General features: G+C 48.2%; 1 protein-coding gene across 4 annotated transcripts in view; it reads right to left on the bottom strand.

The window, feature by feature from the left end:
* Window positions 1–17304, bottom strand: part of timeout (circadian regulator timeout) — a 320135-nt gene that overhangs the window by 38570 nt on the left and 264261 nt on the right. For all 4 annotated transcript variants that reach the window (XM_089549434.1, XM_089549433.1, XM_089549437.1 and 1 more), the window contains 2 exons: window positions 15223–15296; window positions 13488–13712 (listed from right to left, as the gene is read on the bottom strand). In XM_089549434.1, the coding sequence (XP_089405560.1) occupies window positions 13488–13712; window positions 15223–15296 (299 nt within the window). The remainder of the gene's footprint in view (window positions 1–13487; window positions 13713–15222; window positions 15297–17304) is intronic.

Genomic DNA, 17304 nt, shown 5'->3' with positions numbered 1-17304 from the left:
GAAGCGCAGCAGAAGCCGCATGAATTCTGAGCAGCCGGTACTGCACGTCAGTCTTCTTTTTTTTTCTAAAATCGCTTGGAAATTACGACACCAGACGAGGAGGCCAGGCAATAACAAAAGAATCACGACGCAGTACTGCGTACGTTCTCAATAATACGCCCCCCCCCCCCCCACCCCCCCCCCCCCCCCCCCCCCCCCCCCCCCCCCTGCAGTTGTCGCGAACTAAAAAAATGCCAGCTTTGTAATTACGAAATTCAACCACTGCCTCGCAGAATACCTTTCCCGTCTCGCAGTCGATCCACGAATATTCAGACTCTTGCGAAATCCACGCACCTTACCTAGGCCAGCTTCTCCTTTCCCACACTTTTTCAAACTCAGATGAGAGCGCCAAACCACGCTCTGCTCCATCAATTACTTTTGTCGTTTATTGGCATGATCTAAGTCTCATCTGAGGTACAAGCAAAGCAACAATAAAACTAAAATAATATTTTTTCCCAACAAGACACTAGGTTGGCTCGAACTAAAGTCCAATTAATAACGCTTGCTCAGTGATAAGGACCTCAATTCAGCTTACAAAGTACCCTAGCTGCTTCCAAACAAATGCGAAGAAAAGGAGATTAAAAGAAAAAAAAATATCGTCGAGTAAGCAGCAAACAGCCGGCTGGATAGGAAGCGAGTTAAATCCGCAGACGCTAGTCATTATATCTCATAACCTTCTCAGGGCAAAGCAAAACAACGCTCGCGTAGCCAGACACGCTTCCATCTTCAGCGGCGGGCTCGCTTTTTGAAATCCCGACGAGCAATCAATTTCGACCAAATTCTTTCCGACTGTTCGCACGACGAAAGTAAGAAAGAAAACAGGGTTGGTTTCGTCATCGTGGAACAGCCGCGAATCTGATGCGGTAAAGAAAAAAAGTGAACAAAAACCGACCAACCACAGCGCGTGAATAAAAGCACGCAATCGCGCGTCAAAAAAAGGGAACTTCGCAGGAAACTCCGAGCGCATTCCACAAATTGGAAGTGTGTGTGTGTGTGTGTGGGGGGGGGGGGGGGGGTGAGTTGCGGTTCCATGGCGTTGCCGCGCGCTCTTCGCTCGCTTCCACACTTTGGCACTCAATATTATTGTTTAGTACGGAGCGCCGCTGTGTGTGTGTTAGTGTAGCACCATCACACAAACGTATGCCTGCCTGCCTGTCCTTGTGCGACGATTTCAACGCTCCTATTCAAACAACGGCGTGAACGAAGAGAAAAAAAGAAACGCGATATAAAACAAGAAGTTTTATCGGCAAAAAGTAGAGAGATTGCGAGCGAGAAGAAAGAAAAAAATTCCAAATGCCCTCACTGTTTCCATTCCTTGCACCTTTCTCGAAAAGCAACGAGCGAAAGCTTTCCTGGCGACAAGGGAGACCCTCTCGACACATCGACAACGCTGAGAGTGAACGGATCTGCCAAGCAGATGGCTCCTCTGATGCCAACAAACACACAACAAACGGGCGCTGCCAGACTAACGAACACCAAAATAGGGACCCGTCTCCGGAAGCACATACATAACCGGACGGCAAAATAAAGCCTTGACCGAAAGAGTAGCGAGAGAGAGGAGGAGGAGGAGGAATAGACGTAAGGGTGAATGAGTAGGGTAGAGCCTGCGTAATCCATCAATGGTGCCAGAAGCGTTTCTCATCAGGCCCCGTTTCATATTTTTCTCCCCGCAAATCCCAAGTGGTGGCCAGCGAGAAGGCAGCACAACGGCTGAGAAGGAGGATCCTCCAGGAGAGACGAGAGAGAGAGGGAGAGGGGGGGTGGCAGCGATGGCGAGTACCAAAAGCATCGGCCGCGCCACTGCCAAAGCTGCACTCATTCTTAGGACGGCGGCACGGGCTGGCCTAATCCGTCAGCCGTCTGCACGGCCACGAAGTGAACCGAGGCTTTGGCATCGGGGTGGAAGGAGAGAGGGATACATAGAGAGAGAGAAAGAAGAAGAAAGTGGACTAAAGCGCCGCCAAACTTGTGTGTGCGCGCGCGCGCACGCACGCACACGTGAGCGCACTCATCTCTATCTTCGCCACGATTCAAGTGTCTTGGGCAGACGCGCCAGCCCCTTCCCCTCTCCCTTAATTCATCACACGCCAGCCGCACGGCCGCGCAGGAGTCTCTGCCGTCCGCTGCGCGGACGGAGTGAAACTTTCGATGAGATCGAGAAGGCCGGTGAGAAGCAGCGTGGAAAATAAATAACGGAAGTAACCAGCGCTAGGAAACAGCTGAAAGAAGAAGACAGCAAGGCGGCAATAACTACGAAAAAGGAAGATAAAGCTAAAAAAAAAAGAAAGGATAGAGAAAAACGAAGGGGGGAGAGGTGGCTAAAGAGACGAAAGATGCCAGTAAAGAAGAAGGTAGCATTTCAGCTTTCCCTGACCTGCCGCCTTCCCCCGCATATACACCTCTTTATTTTTCCTCCCGAAGAACACACACAGCGCCCTCTGCTCCTGCCAAGGGGCTCCAATGAGGGTAAACATTACCCCTAACAACGAGTTGAGCGGCACTGTTAATTGGATTCGATCGCCTCGGGGCGAATGTACGAAACGAAGAAAAATAAGGCAGGGTACAGTGACAGTAAAGTCAAACAGAAGAAAGACTCCGTTGAGGCGAGGCCCCATCGGCCCTGCAACGAGACGATCAAGTGGCATCCGGCGTTTTCCCTGGCGTAGTTATCTACTTGCTTTCATTTCCTTCGCTTTATTTTCTCATCACTCCGGCCTGCAACTCTTCCCCGTAGGAACATGCTTACGAGAAAAGGTAACGCAACGAAAGCCCAGCGGAAGTACAAACAAGGCACTGACTTCGGCGCAACCCCGAACACCCGAGCTGTCAGGCGGTCAGAACTTTAAACCAGAGAGAGTCGCGAGCAAAGGCAAACAAACAGAGAGAGAGGGGGAGGGGGGGGGGGGGGCGGTTCCTTCTCCCCGGCATGGCAGGCGCACAACAAGAAAATGCGCGGCGCGCGATGTTGCAAGGGGGGAGTTAACTAGTTGCTTCAAGAACGGCAACCGCGCCGAACTCGCCGAGATGAACGAACGGGAATTCAAACAAACAAAAAAAAAAGCTGTGAGAGAGGGCTATAGCCGGATACAACTCAAGAACGAAGCGGTTTTTCCCCTTCAAAGGGGCACCTTCCAGCCAACGGCGTCGACCGATTCTTATGAGCCTGCTAGCCGGACAGTGCAGAGCAGATGAAAGGGCATAGTCCCCTCCCACCATTGCCACGCAGCTGCCTGCATTGTCACGCTGGCAGGTTCGTGAGAATCGGCCGACGCCATTGGCTGCAAGGGGGGTCCTTTGCCGGGAAAAGCCGTTTCGTTCTTGAATTGTATTCAACTATAACAAAAACGCTATGACATGTGCTATGACGACATGACAGGATCATACAGTCGAGTCGCAATATTTCGAACTCAATGAGAACCGAAAATCTGCTCCAATTATCCGGAGTTCATATCGGACTCCCGTCAATAGACGCGATGTTGATGGGGCCAGAGAGTTAGATCGAATTAAGCGAGTTCGAATTAATGAAACTCCACTGCACATTCTGAGCTGTTTCTGAGCTCTGCACGTCATCCACGGGGAAACAAAAAAATAATCGAAAAGTGCAGTCAGAGAATCTCATACCCACTTCACCAATCCGAGTGGGCTCTTCACTTGAGTACAGTGGGGAGAACAAGTGCAAGCGATTAAACCTCACTCTTGCGAATGTTCCCGACAGTACTTTCATTCTGTACGCCGCAAAACTACTTCATCTTCCTTTTAACTTCTGACCGATGCCTCTCGTACCCCCGAGCCTCCTTCAAAAACCCCGACGTTTTAATCGAAACATAACAAAAAAAGAAGAAACGAAGCAATGGAATACGGTAATTAACTGCTGGAATCGCCGCCCTCAATTCTGACTTATACGCTCGCCTCGAAGAGCCACGCGAGCGCACTATTTTACGCTTCATTTCTTATTTGTACTATGCTTTTCCGCCAAACAGAATGAAAGATAAAAAAAAAAACGTCCAAGCCAAATAAAAGAGGGAAAAAAAAGGAGGTGTGCGTCACGGAGGGCGATACATGGGGAGCGGCAAAAACCCAGCGAGCCGCGGCATTCATGCCAGACGCAGGGGTGACGTTATTCAGGGCCAGGCTCGGGCCAAGGCTGAAAAGACCAACTCGCGCCTCGCGCTCGCGGCAGCCATTGTCGTCGGTCTCGTACGGGCCGGCCATTAGCAGTTCCCAAGCGCGTTTTATTCACGAACTCGCCGTGGCCGAGACGCCATTATTAGGAGCGCTGATTAATCGCTCTATTCGCGTTTTGTCCCCAAAATTGAGTTTCTTGGTAAAAAAAAATGGAAAAAGAAAAAAGGAAAGAGAATGAGATTCAATGAGACGTTCACTGGCCGGCTTCCACTCTTTTTTTTTTTTTTCGCAGCATCAAGTATAGACGTGAAAGTGAGAGGGAGATAATGGCGCCCCTTTGGGCTCGTTTAGCATGCTTTCAATTTGAGTATGCAAAAGCATCGTAAGCTCAAAGTCTGTTCTGTTGAAGCGAGGTGCATGTCGCCATAAAGCGCAGCTTACGGGAAGTTCCAGTAGCCGTAACTCGAACACGACGCATTATTAATAAACACCAACACCCCTTCGGCAACGATGTACTAAGTCACTGCTCACAACAGCTGACAGCACAGCGAGACAAAGTGACAAAGCTTATCTGATCGCGACAGTCGCGAAATTGACGACAGGGCTGACGCTACGAAAACTGCAATTCCAGCTGGTCCAGAGCTACAAAATCCGTTGACTGCAACGCCACTTGCGCAGTACAAATGGATTTCTCAGCGCTGCTTAAAGCAAGGTAAACAAGGAGAAACAAGTTTCCGTGCGCCGACAGATGCTCACTGTCCCTGCTGGGAGGCAAGCGCTTCCGTCTGCTCACTTCTGGAAAATGGCCATGCCTTACGCCCGCATTTCCATCGGGGTTTCGTAACCTGAAGAGTTAAAGATCCTCTGGAAGCATTGGCCACCTGGCACTGAAACCCAGTGTTTTGCTCCCACGTCTTCTCGTAATGCGCCAGCACAGAAACGTGTACATTTTTAACGAAAACGTGTTACAAAGCCCTGAAAAACCGCCCGTCGGTGACGCGCTGGCTGTTTGGTTATATTTCCTGCTCATCTGAGCCCACTGCTGCTCCTATGCATGGTGGTGTCCCTCTTCCCCAAGATATTTTCTGTTCAAAAGCCGCACTGACCCCTATTTCCTTTGCAAGGGAGTTCACAATATGCTTTAAGCGTGTGCGACTCCCCCCCCCCCCCCCCTCCCCTCCCCCCTCCCCATTTTTCACCCAAAGGCACCACCTCCGACAGCTGCCCAGAAATTAGCAACTGTCGGACCTGCTAGCACACCGAAACGAGTATGAAGCGAACCAATCGGGGTCCCACCTGCGGTTAGTGATGCATCACTAGACACCTCCAGCATATCGTGTGCCGTATTACCGCTACCGTCACCGGTGTCCCGGCAGCCCGTCCACCACCAGTGCGCACGCACTGATTGGTCCCGATGCGGCCGGCATGCGTGCAGCTGCCGGGTACCTGGCGCCATCTGGCGCCCTCAAGGCGATCTACGCATGCGCACTGACGGCGCGCGGGCTCCCGGTACTCCGGTGACGGCTGCGGTAAAACGGCACATGGTGTGCTGTAGGTGTCTGATGTGCTCCGTTTTTTTTTTCGTCGCCAGTGTCACCAATGTGTTTCTGCACGCCCTCTTCACTCGTGCAAGCAAGTCGCCCAGTGGAGAAGCTTCACTCATAGCGGAGGGGTGGACACCACTGTTATGGTTTGCGCGCTATTTGTTTAAAACGTTGCGTATTGCTTCGGTATGCACGATGCACTCTCCGGAATTCATATACGCACCGTAAATTATTTATTATTGCATTATTTATACTCAGCGACTTCGGCTTCTGAGCGCGGAGCTGCGTTATGACGTGCGAACCGTAGAAGAGCAGCAACTATTGTCATGTTGGCCCAACAATTTGTGAAGCATGCATTGCTGCGTCGCCCGCTCTCTCAAAAAATGCTGCACGTACCAGCCCCTTTCGAAATGCTGCCAAACTGCGTCGGTACAGCGATATACTGAGAAAAGCCAAGCGGAGGGACGACACCGAGTTCTCAGACCAAGGGAGTCACTTAACAGGCCTATCCCAGCCGAGACCGCGTTTGCTAGCGTGGTTTCTACACTGTATCTAGCTTTGCCACACTACTCCGATACTCTTGAGACATCTTCGTCGATGGCCCTTAGCTGAGAGCGCAGCAGTGAAACGGCAGTCGACCAATCCTTTCGTCACATTACCACGGCACAAGATATCGCAGCCACGCCACGAGACTGCTCCGGGCTATTGGTGTCCATATCAGTTTCTCACTTATTTCTGCTGCTTGTTTAGTTAACAGTCCGTGTATTCGCTAAGTAAACGGTTCAAGACAGCACAACACAATGCAGCAGTTACCACGCGAGCGCGAAGTTGCCTTAGGAATTTGCCGATGACGACGACTGCATCTGAGCATTATTTTGTTTACATAGCTGCACGTGTACGGGCAGCAACTGAACCGCGCGTTCTCACGCCATGAAATGCGACCTGCTTTCTACTTATATGTTAAATAATCCCTTCTCTTTTGCACTGGTTGTACGTTTACTTGTTTGCGCATTGCGACAGCTCTGCAAGAAGCGCCGATGAATGCGAGCTCCATCCTAGGAACGGGATAGCCGTGTTGTTCATACCGCAGGCGTTTCTCGCTCTTTGTATGTGCTTTCTCGGATGTGACATATATATATATATATATATATATATATATATATATATATATATATATATATACATATATATATATATATATATATATATATATATATATATATATATATATATATATATATATATACACACACAAGGTCTGTTCTGAAAGCACATATATATATATGTGCTTTCTCGGATGTGACATATATATATATATATATATATATATATATATATATATATATATATATATATATATATATACAAGGTCTGTTCTGAAAGTAGTAGGACTCATTTTATTTCATAAAATTTATTCAAGAGAATAGTACAAACGATTATAATTTTACAAAGTAGCACCCTTCCGCACCTACACGCTGCTGCCAATAAGTTTTCCAGTTTTCGTACGCCTCCAGGAACGCCTGGACCGGAATGCTGTTTAGCTACCTCGTCACGGCCTGTTGAACCGCCTCTACCGATCCGTGATGTTTCCCCTTGAGCGTCGATTTTATTCTCGGGAGTAGAAAGAAGTCTGGCGGGGCCAATTCGGGCTGTAGGGGGCATGAGGCAGAGTTGCCGCCTTGTGCTTGGCAAAAAATCGGTGTCCTCATTCACATGATGAAGATCCTGGCAGGTCGCTTTCCGGTTGGCCTTTTGCTCCTCTGACAACACTCCCGGTACCATCTTCGCGCACACTTTCCTCATGGCTAAGTTTTCTGTCACGGTCTCAAAAACTTGGGTTTGAGGAATGCTCAAGTCATCATCAATCATTCTGACACTCATCCTACGATCACTGTTCAGTAAATCTTTCACTCGCTACACATTTTCGTTGGTCTTGCTGGTCGAAGGGCGTCCGGAGCGGTAGACGTCTTCACTCTTTCCTGACCTTCTCGGAACCGCTTGTGCCACTCAAAAAACACCTTATCTACCCATGACAGTGTCACCGTAGGCCTCCTTAATCATGTCATGAGTCTCTTTGCCCGTTTTACCAAGATTTACACAAGATTTGATCGCGTATTGCTGATCCAGTAAACGTTCTATGATTCTGCGTAACAAGACGTTTCGACAGCGGTTCACAGTACAAGCGACCTGCTCTCTTCAACGGCCGATTGCCGACTGCCGATTGCCGACTGCCGATTTTACCCAGCATTCCCAATATCCCCCTTCAACGATCCTGCATGCGCAGACCGCCTCTCGTTCGCCCGTTCGCCCAGGAAAAAACACACCCTGTATATACTTCAACTCAGACTGTTTTATACCGATGTGCGTTCGGCGCCAGTTCGAATAATAAAAATGGCACAATTTGTTGCCCACAAGCGACGCCGATGAGCTAGCATTGCTCGGCAGGTTGGGTTTCACCTACACTCCCTAGCAGCGGTGTTTCCCGCTAATTATCCTGAGATGTAAGCAATCGTAGATTTCAGGTCACTGTTTCAAAACTATACTGGATGACCATTTGCATTCGCTAAATGTTGTGAATTCGCTCCCCAATGTGGCCGACATCGTACGCACGAACCCCGCGGACCCGCTAGGCCTACTCGTATCAGAAAGCGTTGGGCGTCAATTAAATATTTAAAACTCCAGTGGTAACCGATGGTGCGTGTCGAAGTGTGAACTTATGAAATGTAGTCACTCGTTTCGCTTAGTTTCGATCGGCCGCCGATGCTGGTGCGCCTGCGACGGTAACTGCCGATCAGCCCACCGACCGCCGACGTCGCGCGTCGCCGTTCATATGTACGTCCCCTTACTGAGCCGTGGCGTCACTAGCATTCACTGATGTCTTTCCAAAGCTAATACGTCATTAACTATCACTCCAGCGATGAGTTCGATAGCGAGAAAGCTCACTTAACACGTTCACTACGTCATGGGTCACCGGTGGGTCCGGTCGTGCATTCCTGGCGTGCGGCACGAATACTGAGTCCAGCGATGAAGCCGAACGACAGCTTAGATTTCCAAAGGAACTTGCAAAAAGCACACATGCAAGGTAGCCATTGCCATCTGTTTGCGGCCATATGGTGTCCAAGAAATATTAAAGGTGGCCCACACATGGGATCAAGTTCACTTCATTTCATTTCATTTCATTTATTGAAGCCTTAAGGGCCCGTGGGCATTACATAAGGCGGGGGCAAGAACAGTGTGTAACATATAGTACCAGCTCAACAAAAACAAAAACAAAAAGCAATGAAACGAAACAGAGCAAAAAAAAAAAAAACATTAAAGGAGACAGTAACACTTGATCAGATTATTTGATGAAGCCGAATACATCACGTAAGACACAGGTGATTCGCTAATAAAGTGCGGAAAATTGCTCGATCTGTGCAAGAAGCAATATTATCAGGCAGGGCATTCCATCGGGCTATTGCATCGGGAAAGAATGAATCATTCATAGCTGATGTGCGGCCTTTCATGGGAGCTATGGGATGAGTGTGGTTTAGGCGAGGGGATATTCTTGATGGCGGCTGCAGCAAAGGGTGCCTGTTAATAGGGCGGTAGAAAAAGGAATGAAGGAGGCATAGGCGTGATACGATGCGACGTGATTGGAGACTTGGGAGGGAAAGGGCTCGTTTTAATGCAGTGACACTACTATCACGCGAGTACTTTGACATGATAAACCGTGCAGCTCGATTTTGAACGGCTTCTAATTCATTTGTAAGGTATGCTTGTGAAGGGTTCCAGATGGATGAGGCGTATTCAAGCTTTGGGCGTACGTATGTCTGATAAGCTAGTTGTCTGATTTCAGGTGGTGCTGATGTTAGGTTCCGTCGCAGATAACCAAGAGTGCGTGAGGCCTGGGAGCATATTGAATTAATATGAGTGACCCATGACAAGGATGAAGAAAGGTGAACGCCAAGGTATTTGTAAGAGGAAGTTCGGGCAATGGGAGTTGAATTAATATGGTATGTGCAGTTAATAGAGGTTTTTTTACGAGAAAAGGACATGAGTTGGCATTTGTCTAGGTTAAGTGGCATGTGCCATTTTTCACACCATGATGCAATTGTGTCTATATCATTTTGTAGATTAATGGTGTCTTCAGGGGCATGGATGATGTTATAAACGACGCAGTCATCCGCAAAAAGTCGAAGTTTGGTTATTGTGTTAGATGGGAGATCATTTATGTAGATTAAGAATAACAACGGTGATAACCCTGCGCCCTGGGGGACACCTGATGTGACGTCAGTATGCGATGAGCTGCAACAGTTGGCGAATGTAAATTGCACGCGCCCTTTAAGAAAGTGCTCGAGCCAGATAAGTAATGTTTGCGGGATTCCAAGTAAAGCAAGTTTAGCTAGCAGATGATTATGCGGAACACGGTCGAATGCCTTAGAAAAGTCGAGAAAGATGGCATCAATTTGTAGGCGATTGTCCATGTACTGAAGGATGTCGTGAGTGAATTCGGCGAGCTGTGTTTCGCATGATAGTAGTTTTCGAAAGCCATGTTGGTGCGGGTAAAAGTAATTTAGTGATTCAAGATGAGCGATTAAATTTGATGCTATAACGTGCTCAAGGAGTTTGGACGGGATGCTGGTGAGCGAAATTGGTCGATAGTTGTTTGGTTTTGACCGATCTCCTGATTTGTAAATAGGAATTATTTTTGCTTTTTTCCAGTCGTGAGGAACTTCGCCGGTACTTAGCGACTGTGAGAACAACAGGTATAGTATTTTACTTGATATTGCGGTAGTATTCTTTAACATTTTGGTGCTAATTTGGTCACATCCAGCTGACGACGATAGTTTGAGGGAGTTAATTAAGTTGGCTATTCCATCGGCATTAATTTCTATTTCTGGCATTGAAGTCACTGGAAACTCATGCATGGAAGGAACAATAGCGTTAGTGGAAGAAAACACTGAGGAAAAATACTTGTTAAGAGCCGTCGCGCATTGTTCTACCTCGACCGGTTGGTCATCATCTCCTGAGAGTTCGAACTGCTTAGTATGGCTTTTGGGGGAAAGAATTCGCCAGAATTTACTTGGGTTTGACTGTAATATTGATAGCAGATCAGAAGAAAAAAATTTCTTTTTAGACGCCTTCAATTCTTTAACATAATTATTTGCACTAAGACGGTATCGCTCCCATGCCGTGCAGCTATTAACTAGTTTCGCGTGCCTGTAGTGCCGTTTTTTCTTGTTAAGGAGGCTTTTAAGACGGTTGTTGAACCATTGGTTGTTTAAATCAGTCTTTATAAGGACGGTGGGAATGTAAGAAGCTTGTAAATTAAGTATCATGTTTTTATATAATTCCCAATTCGTGTTGACAGAGCGAGATGAGTATATAGTACTAAAGTGTTCATAAAACTGTTCAAGTTCCCGGTTAATTGCTTCAAAGTCCGCTCTCTTATAATCAGTGATAAGCTTTTGGGTAGGAGATCTCTTTTTGATAGGTAATGAGATGCATATATGAAGTAGGCTATGATCGCTGAAGCCCGGTAATATGTTTATGCTTTTAATGTCGTCTGGATTAGATGTCAGTAAAAGATCCAGTGTATTGTCGCCTCTTGTTGGGCATGTTATTACCTGATGTAAGTTGAAATCTAGAACTAAATCAAGGAACTGTTTTGCTTCGTTTGATTGTGATTTGTGAGGTTCTGATAGCAGAGGCCAGTTGATAGTCGGATAGTTAAAGTCACCAAAAAGAAAGATAGGCGCGTTGGGTAGCTTGCTCCGAATCGATGTAAGTGAAAGGCGAAGGGAATTGCAGAATGATGGGCTATTTCCAGGAGGACGGTAGCAGATACCGAAAACAGTTTTGATACCTGTACATTGTACGCAGACCCACGTCAGTTCTATGATATCGTCGTGGCTAATGAGCGATGATGATACGGTGCTTTTCACGGCTAGAAGTACTCCTCCTCCTCTTTTGCCCTGTCTGTCGCGACGATATAGTGTTAAGTTAGCGTTGGAGGGAAAAATTTCGTGGTCGTATATGTCCTGGTGTAGCCACGTTTCAGTGAGTAGAATGATGTCTGTATTGCTGTCCTCGATAAAGCAGAGAAGTTCTTCACGTTTCGGCATTACACTTCGTATGTTAGTAAATGTGATGTTTAAATCCAGAAAAGAGCGCGGCCGAGTGCTGAAGGGAGCCCGGGTGGGTTGTGTGGCAGTACGTCAATTACCATTGTCATGGATGCTATCGGGTGGTGCGGCGTTGTGACGTGTGGGGCGAGGCATGGTGTGTTCTTTGACACTATCAGATGCGGGGTCATAAAAGTAGCACTTGCTTCCTACGTACAGTTTATCAAAGCTGAGCTTAAATGCACATTTCAGCGGCCGGATGAAAGCCAACAGTTTTGAGCGTGCAAACCGCGTGGGAGCTGCGAAGTCCTCTCTAATTGCAAAATCTGTGTCTTTGAGCTTACGTCCGCAACTCAGTATGGTTTCTTTTGTCTTGAAATGAGCGAATTTTACGATTATAGGGCGCTTTTTTGATGTTGAAAAGTTACCAAGACGGTGTGCACGCTCTATGCATGAAGGATCAAGTTTTAGGTCTAGATTGTTTTCACAGAGCGAAAGAACTTTTTCCTCGGAATCTTTCCATTGCTCATTGAAGGAATCGTTGATCCCAAAGAACAAAAGATTTGCCCTGCGCATTCGATTGCTGGTGTCAACGCTTGCTGCTTTCAAGGCGGCTATTTCACGTTCCAGCTTATGTGACACTCCTGCGTCGAAAACATTGCCCGAGACACTTTGTTTATCTGCATCAAAATTATTTGTGCTATTTAAAAAGTCAGATATCCGCTTCTCTTGTGCATTTTGAATCAATTTAATTTGCTCAAGCTCAGCGTGCATCGCTGTAAGGCTGATCTCTAAGCGCTTGATGGCTTCCTGGATTTCAATGTCGTCGCTATTAGAGGGAGGTCCAGGGTTCTCTTCGACATCGCCGGACAGCAATAACATAAGCTGGCATAGGAAATCAAAGGCAAACGTGGTACAGCAAATATGGAGAAGACTGATAAAAAAGCGCTTCAAGTCGTAGGGGCACGACACCGCAACAAGGAATCTATCATCACTCCTTAATTCTTTACAAAATGTGAGGTAACGAACCTGGAAAGTTAGCAGGTAAAACACGTTGTAAAACACGTAACTTAGTAAAACACGTTGCGGGGCTAGTTGGTTATACATTTTATTTCGTTCAAATTTAAGCAGCGCTAACTTTTAGGACGAATACACAGAGGATATGACAGGGCGGGCGCTGACTCTAACTATGTTTATTGAACACGTTTTTCGTAGAACCGTGAGCGCAGATGCGCATGAGCTCACGGTCGTCTTTTCTTATATGTTCTACGAAAAACGTGTTCAATAAACATAGTTGGAGTCAGCGCCCGTCCTGTCATGTCCTCTATGTATTCGTCCTAAAAGTTAGCGCTGCTTAAATTTGAACGAAAGAAAATGGGATCAAGGCTCCGAACTGCCGCAGAGAACGTGTAAAGTACACCCTTTAGATCTGAATTAAAATATTTCGCAAACGTTTGCCGCGTCCAATACTTGTCCGTGGATGAATTTACATATGGAAGAAACCCTTGAGAGGCTTTCCGTAGGCTCAAAATTTGCTGTCTCAAACCTTTTAGGCCACACTATAGAGCAACGCTAGCCGCGCGCCACGAGAAAAGATTGTCGCCGACGTCCTTCCCGTTTGACGCGGAGCCGGTCGAAACGCGAACAATTGAGAAGGGGTGGGCGCGCTCACCGTAGATGCGGTCCCCCTCGTCGTCCGAGGACGAAGATCCGGAGCCGTCGTCCGAGCCTCGCCGGCCACGGCCCCCGGGAGAGCGGGCGGCGCCGTCCTTCTTGCGTGCCCGCTTCTTGCGCAGCTCCTGGCGGCTGCACACCAGGCCCAGCTCGAGCAGCTTGTCGACGACGCGGTGCCGGGGTCTCTTGACGCTCAGGTGCTCCATGATCTGGCCCATTATGTCTGCGAAGACACGACGGGAGCCGCACCACGAGCCGTTGCGAGCTTAGCGCCTTCGGTGAGAAACTAGAGAGGTCGCTCGATAACCCTGAGTGTACTAAGAGCGCGTCGTAAGATACAAGTCAAGGACTTCTGGCTAGGGGAGCCTGTTCTCGAGCACAGACTCACCATAGTTGGACACAACTCAAGAACTTAGCGGCAAACGCCCCTCGAAAGAGGCCCTCCAGCTAATGGCATCGGCGATTGTCATAACGTCACGGTTCATCCCATTTCGCGGAGGCACCTGCGAGCCACCCGCGATTTCACGCTAAAGGATTAACCGAGACGTCATGAGGACCCGTCGGCGTCACTGCCTCGAGGGCTTCCTTTGAGGGGCCACTGTGTTCTCGTATTGTATCTGTTCTCGAATTGTATCCGATTATAGCGTTGTTCCGTAGCCGAGTATAACTAAGAGAAACTAAAGAAGGTGATAGACAGGTGACAAAGAATTGCAATGCAAAACGGCGCGCGGACGGACGCACACGATGACAGGACAAGAAGTTAAGCTCAGCTCAATTTTCCTCTCCAAATCGAGCAAAGGCAGCAAGCGCTAAAAGCCAAGCGAAGCCAAGTGATTTACTCAGTGAGTACGCGTGTGCACGCGTGTATATATTTTAAACGAAGAAGTAGATGGTTTAGGTTTAGTTTATGGGGGTTTAAAGTCCCAAAGCCACTCGGGCTATGCGAGACGCCGTTGTGAATGGCTCCGGAAATTTCGACCACCTGGGGTTCTTTAACGTGCACTGACATCGCACAGCACACGGGCCTCCAGAATTTCGCCTCCATCGAAATTCGACCGCCGCGGCCGGGATCGAACCCGCGTCTTTCGGGTCAGCAGCCGAGCGTCGAACCCGCTGAGCCACCACGGCGGCAAACGAAGAAGCAGAATTTTTGGTTAGAACATGCTGAGATTCGCCGTAATCGGTGCTGCCGAGCACACAGTCACAGTCGGCACCGCGTACCTAGGCGACAGAGTGACGAAACAGACAGAATGACGCAGAATGAAAATGCGCTGTATACCCTGAACTGAATTCAAGATTTGATGCATTCGAAGATTAATGCAAAAGAGATCGCGTGCTGCAACTGCTGAGGAAGTAATAACGGCAATGCGCGTTTTTTCCTGCTTCCCACGAGTGCCCAACAAAATGTCAGTCGATAAAAGAAAAAAAAACACAACAAACGCCGAGTGGCTAACGCAAATCACTCTAGAGCCATATCGGTACTTGCTTAAGGCATAACTTGGACTCCGCTGGTCAAAGCTAATGCTAAGGTACGAACGGTGTGGCAAATTTACATGCTATGCCGATAGTTCTGGAAGCCTCCTTACTGCCTCTTTTTTTCGGATTTATTGTGGCATCCTAAGTAATCCTAACAGCGGCTCATTGGCTCTCCGTATTTCCTACGCAGTCGGGAAAAACCTCCTATGCTTTCCGGCAAGGTGGAATGGAAAGCGAGCAAGGTCTAGGACACTCACCTGTAGATTCACGGTACTTGTCGTAAAGCTCCTGGAGCTCCGCCACGTCTTCGCCCCGCCAGGGGGCGTTGGCCCTGAAGGTTTAGCAGAAAAGGAAAGGAAAAACTAATGATAAGAAGAGAAGAAGAAAAAATACGAAGGAGAGAAAAAAAGAAGCGGAAGAAACAGTGAAATTCTCGGGGCGACACTCAACGGTGAGTAGAGCCAGGTGTGCTGCTAATGCGAACAGAAGCATGTTAAGTGAACAAAGATGGACCCGTTCCAGGAAACAGCGTAAAGAGGAAGTGACGAAGAGAAATAAAGAACGCAAAAATGTCGAGACAATATGTTTTAGCGCCTAAGACTCATGAATAACTTGCGCATAACGAAGACTCAACTCGTTTCTCGTAATCCTTGAATGGTCGGGGGAAATGCGACCGCTGGTAAATTCTTAAACATCCAAGTAGAAGGAACGCGAGCCTCCGTGCGTAGGTCCCGCGCAAAAATAAAAAAAATAATAAGAAACACGACGCGAAGAACTTCTTAGATCAAAATTTAATCTAGACGTAGCTCTGGGGCTTCGAATAATGCACGATGAGTTCCTTCGGACTCAACTCTATTAAGGGAGAAGAAAGCTCTTCCGGTCTCTTGCCGGAGCGCCCGCGACGAAGAAGAGCTTGGTCCCCTTTCCGACACGATCCGCAGGTTGAAACAGGTACAATAAAGTAGTAGCGCAATAGAAGATCGAAATTACATTCCACCCAATTTTCAAAGCGTATATAATGTAAAACCCCACCGGAACGGGTAATAGGGAAAAAAGGTGGAAATAAAAGGGGAAAATAGGAAAACAATGAACGACAGAACGCGAAGCGGTCAATGCGCGTCTATAGGCCGGACACAATGGCTGTCAGGAAGGAAAATGAACCTGGCGAATGCATGCATAAAGGCGGGCCTCAGTAGTATACATTCTCAGCGACCGACGAGGCACGATTAAGAAGAACTGAGAGCAAATAAAACGAAAAGCACGAAAGGCAAAGAAAAAGAGAGAGATGAGAAAACAGAAAGAACAAAACGGGAGAAGCGACAAGCGGAGACGAGAAGCGCCAGAAGAAAGCGATGAAAAATGAAGCCAGCATGTCTAAACTTTCTGGGACGAGGACGCGCGCGCGCCCGCCGGCCCTGCCACAGCGGCCGAACCCGGGGACCGGGCCAACGTGGCATTAATCTGTCTATTTGTCGACGCCAACGGAGCAGAACATCCGTCACGGAAAGACCCGACAATGAACCGGCCTCACAGGGGCGCACAAACAAAGGCTCGCCGCCTTCCATTCCTTTTTATTCCCCTTTTCTTCCTCATTTCTTTCCCTAGCCCGCGTGTCACCCAGGAGTTGAAAAAAAAAGGAAATACATAAACAGGAAAGTGGTGGGTGAGGACACAACGGTGCAGCGTGCCGAGCGGGTTGAACCGAAGGAGAGGGGGAAGGGGGGTGGGGGTGGAGAGACAGAGAGAGAGAGAGCATGGCGAGAGACGAAGGCAGTCGACTATGGAGAAGGTGGTCCCTTTTCTTCCCTTTTCACCGTGTCCGACAGCGGTGCGCGATTTGTTAGCAGGAACAATAAGGAGAAGGGAGCGGTCCCCGGCGGGACCGGAATACAGAATTACGCCGGTACGGACGGAGGCAGTATGTCAGAGTGGGCGCGCGGCCTCTGTCTTCATCGGGGATAATCAGAGTAACAGACAGAGGGGAGAGAAATGAAATATACGGGGCGCCGTGAGTTGGTTCGTGCGCGCTTGAGCACCTTACCGATGACGACGGGTTACGGCAACGGACGAGGCACCCGTCATGCGGGACAAAGATGAATAGGTTGACGTCTGATCGTACAGACACGTCCAAGCGAACGGCTTCGTTTTCTATCCTATTCGCCAGCAACACCCATAGCAACTTTGAGGAACTTCTAATAAAACTTGACGAAGAGGTTGCCGTCAGGATAAACGACAGAGGATGGAACAGCGAACAGCAAAGTTTTATTCTGAATCAACACCTGCTGGCATATCCGACAAGGAAAGGACTCCACGAGTCCACACTAGTCTTCATGTTCATG

This window comes from Amblyomma mixtum, chromosome 6 (assembly GCF_055824585.1).
Source record: "Amblyomma mixtum isolate Tamu chromosome 6, ASM5582458v1, whole genome shotgun sequence".
NCBI lineage: Eukaryota > Metazoa > Arthropoda > Arachnida > Ixodida > Ixodidae > Amblyomma > Amblyomma mixtum.
This window is presented reverse-complemented; position numbering and strand designations above follow the sequence as displayed.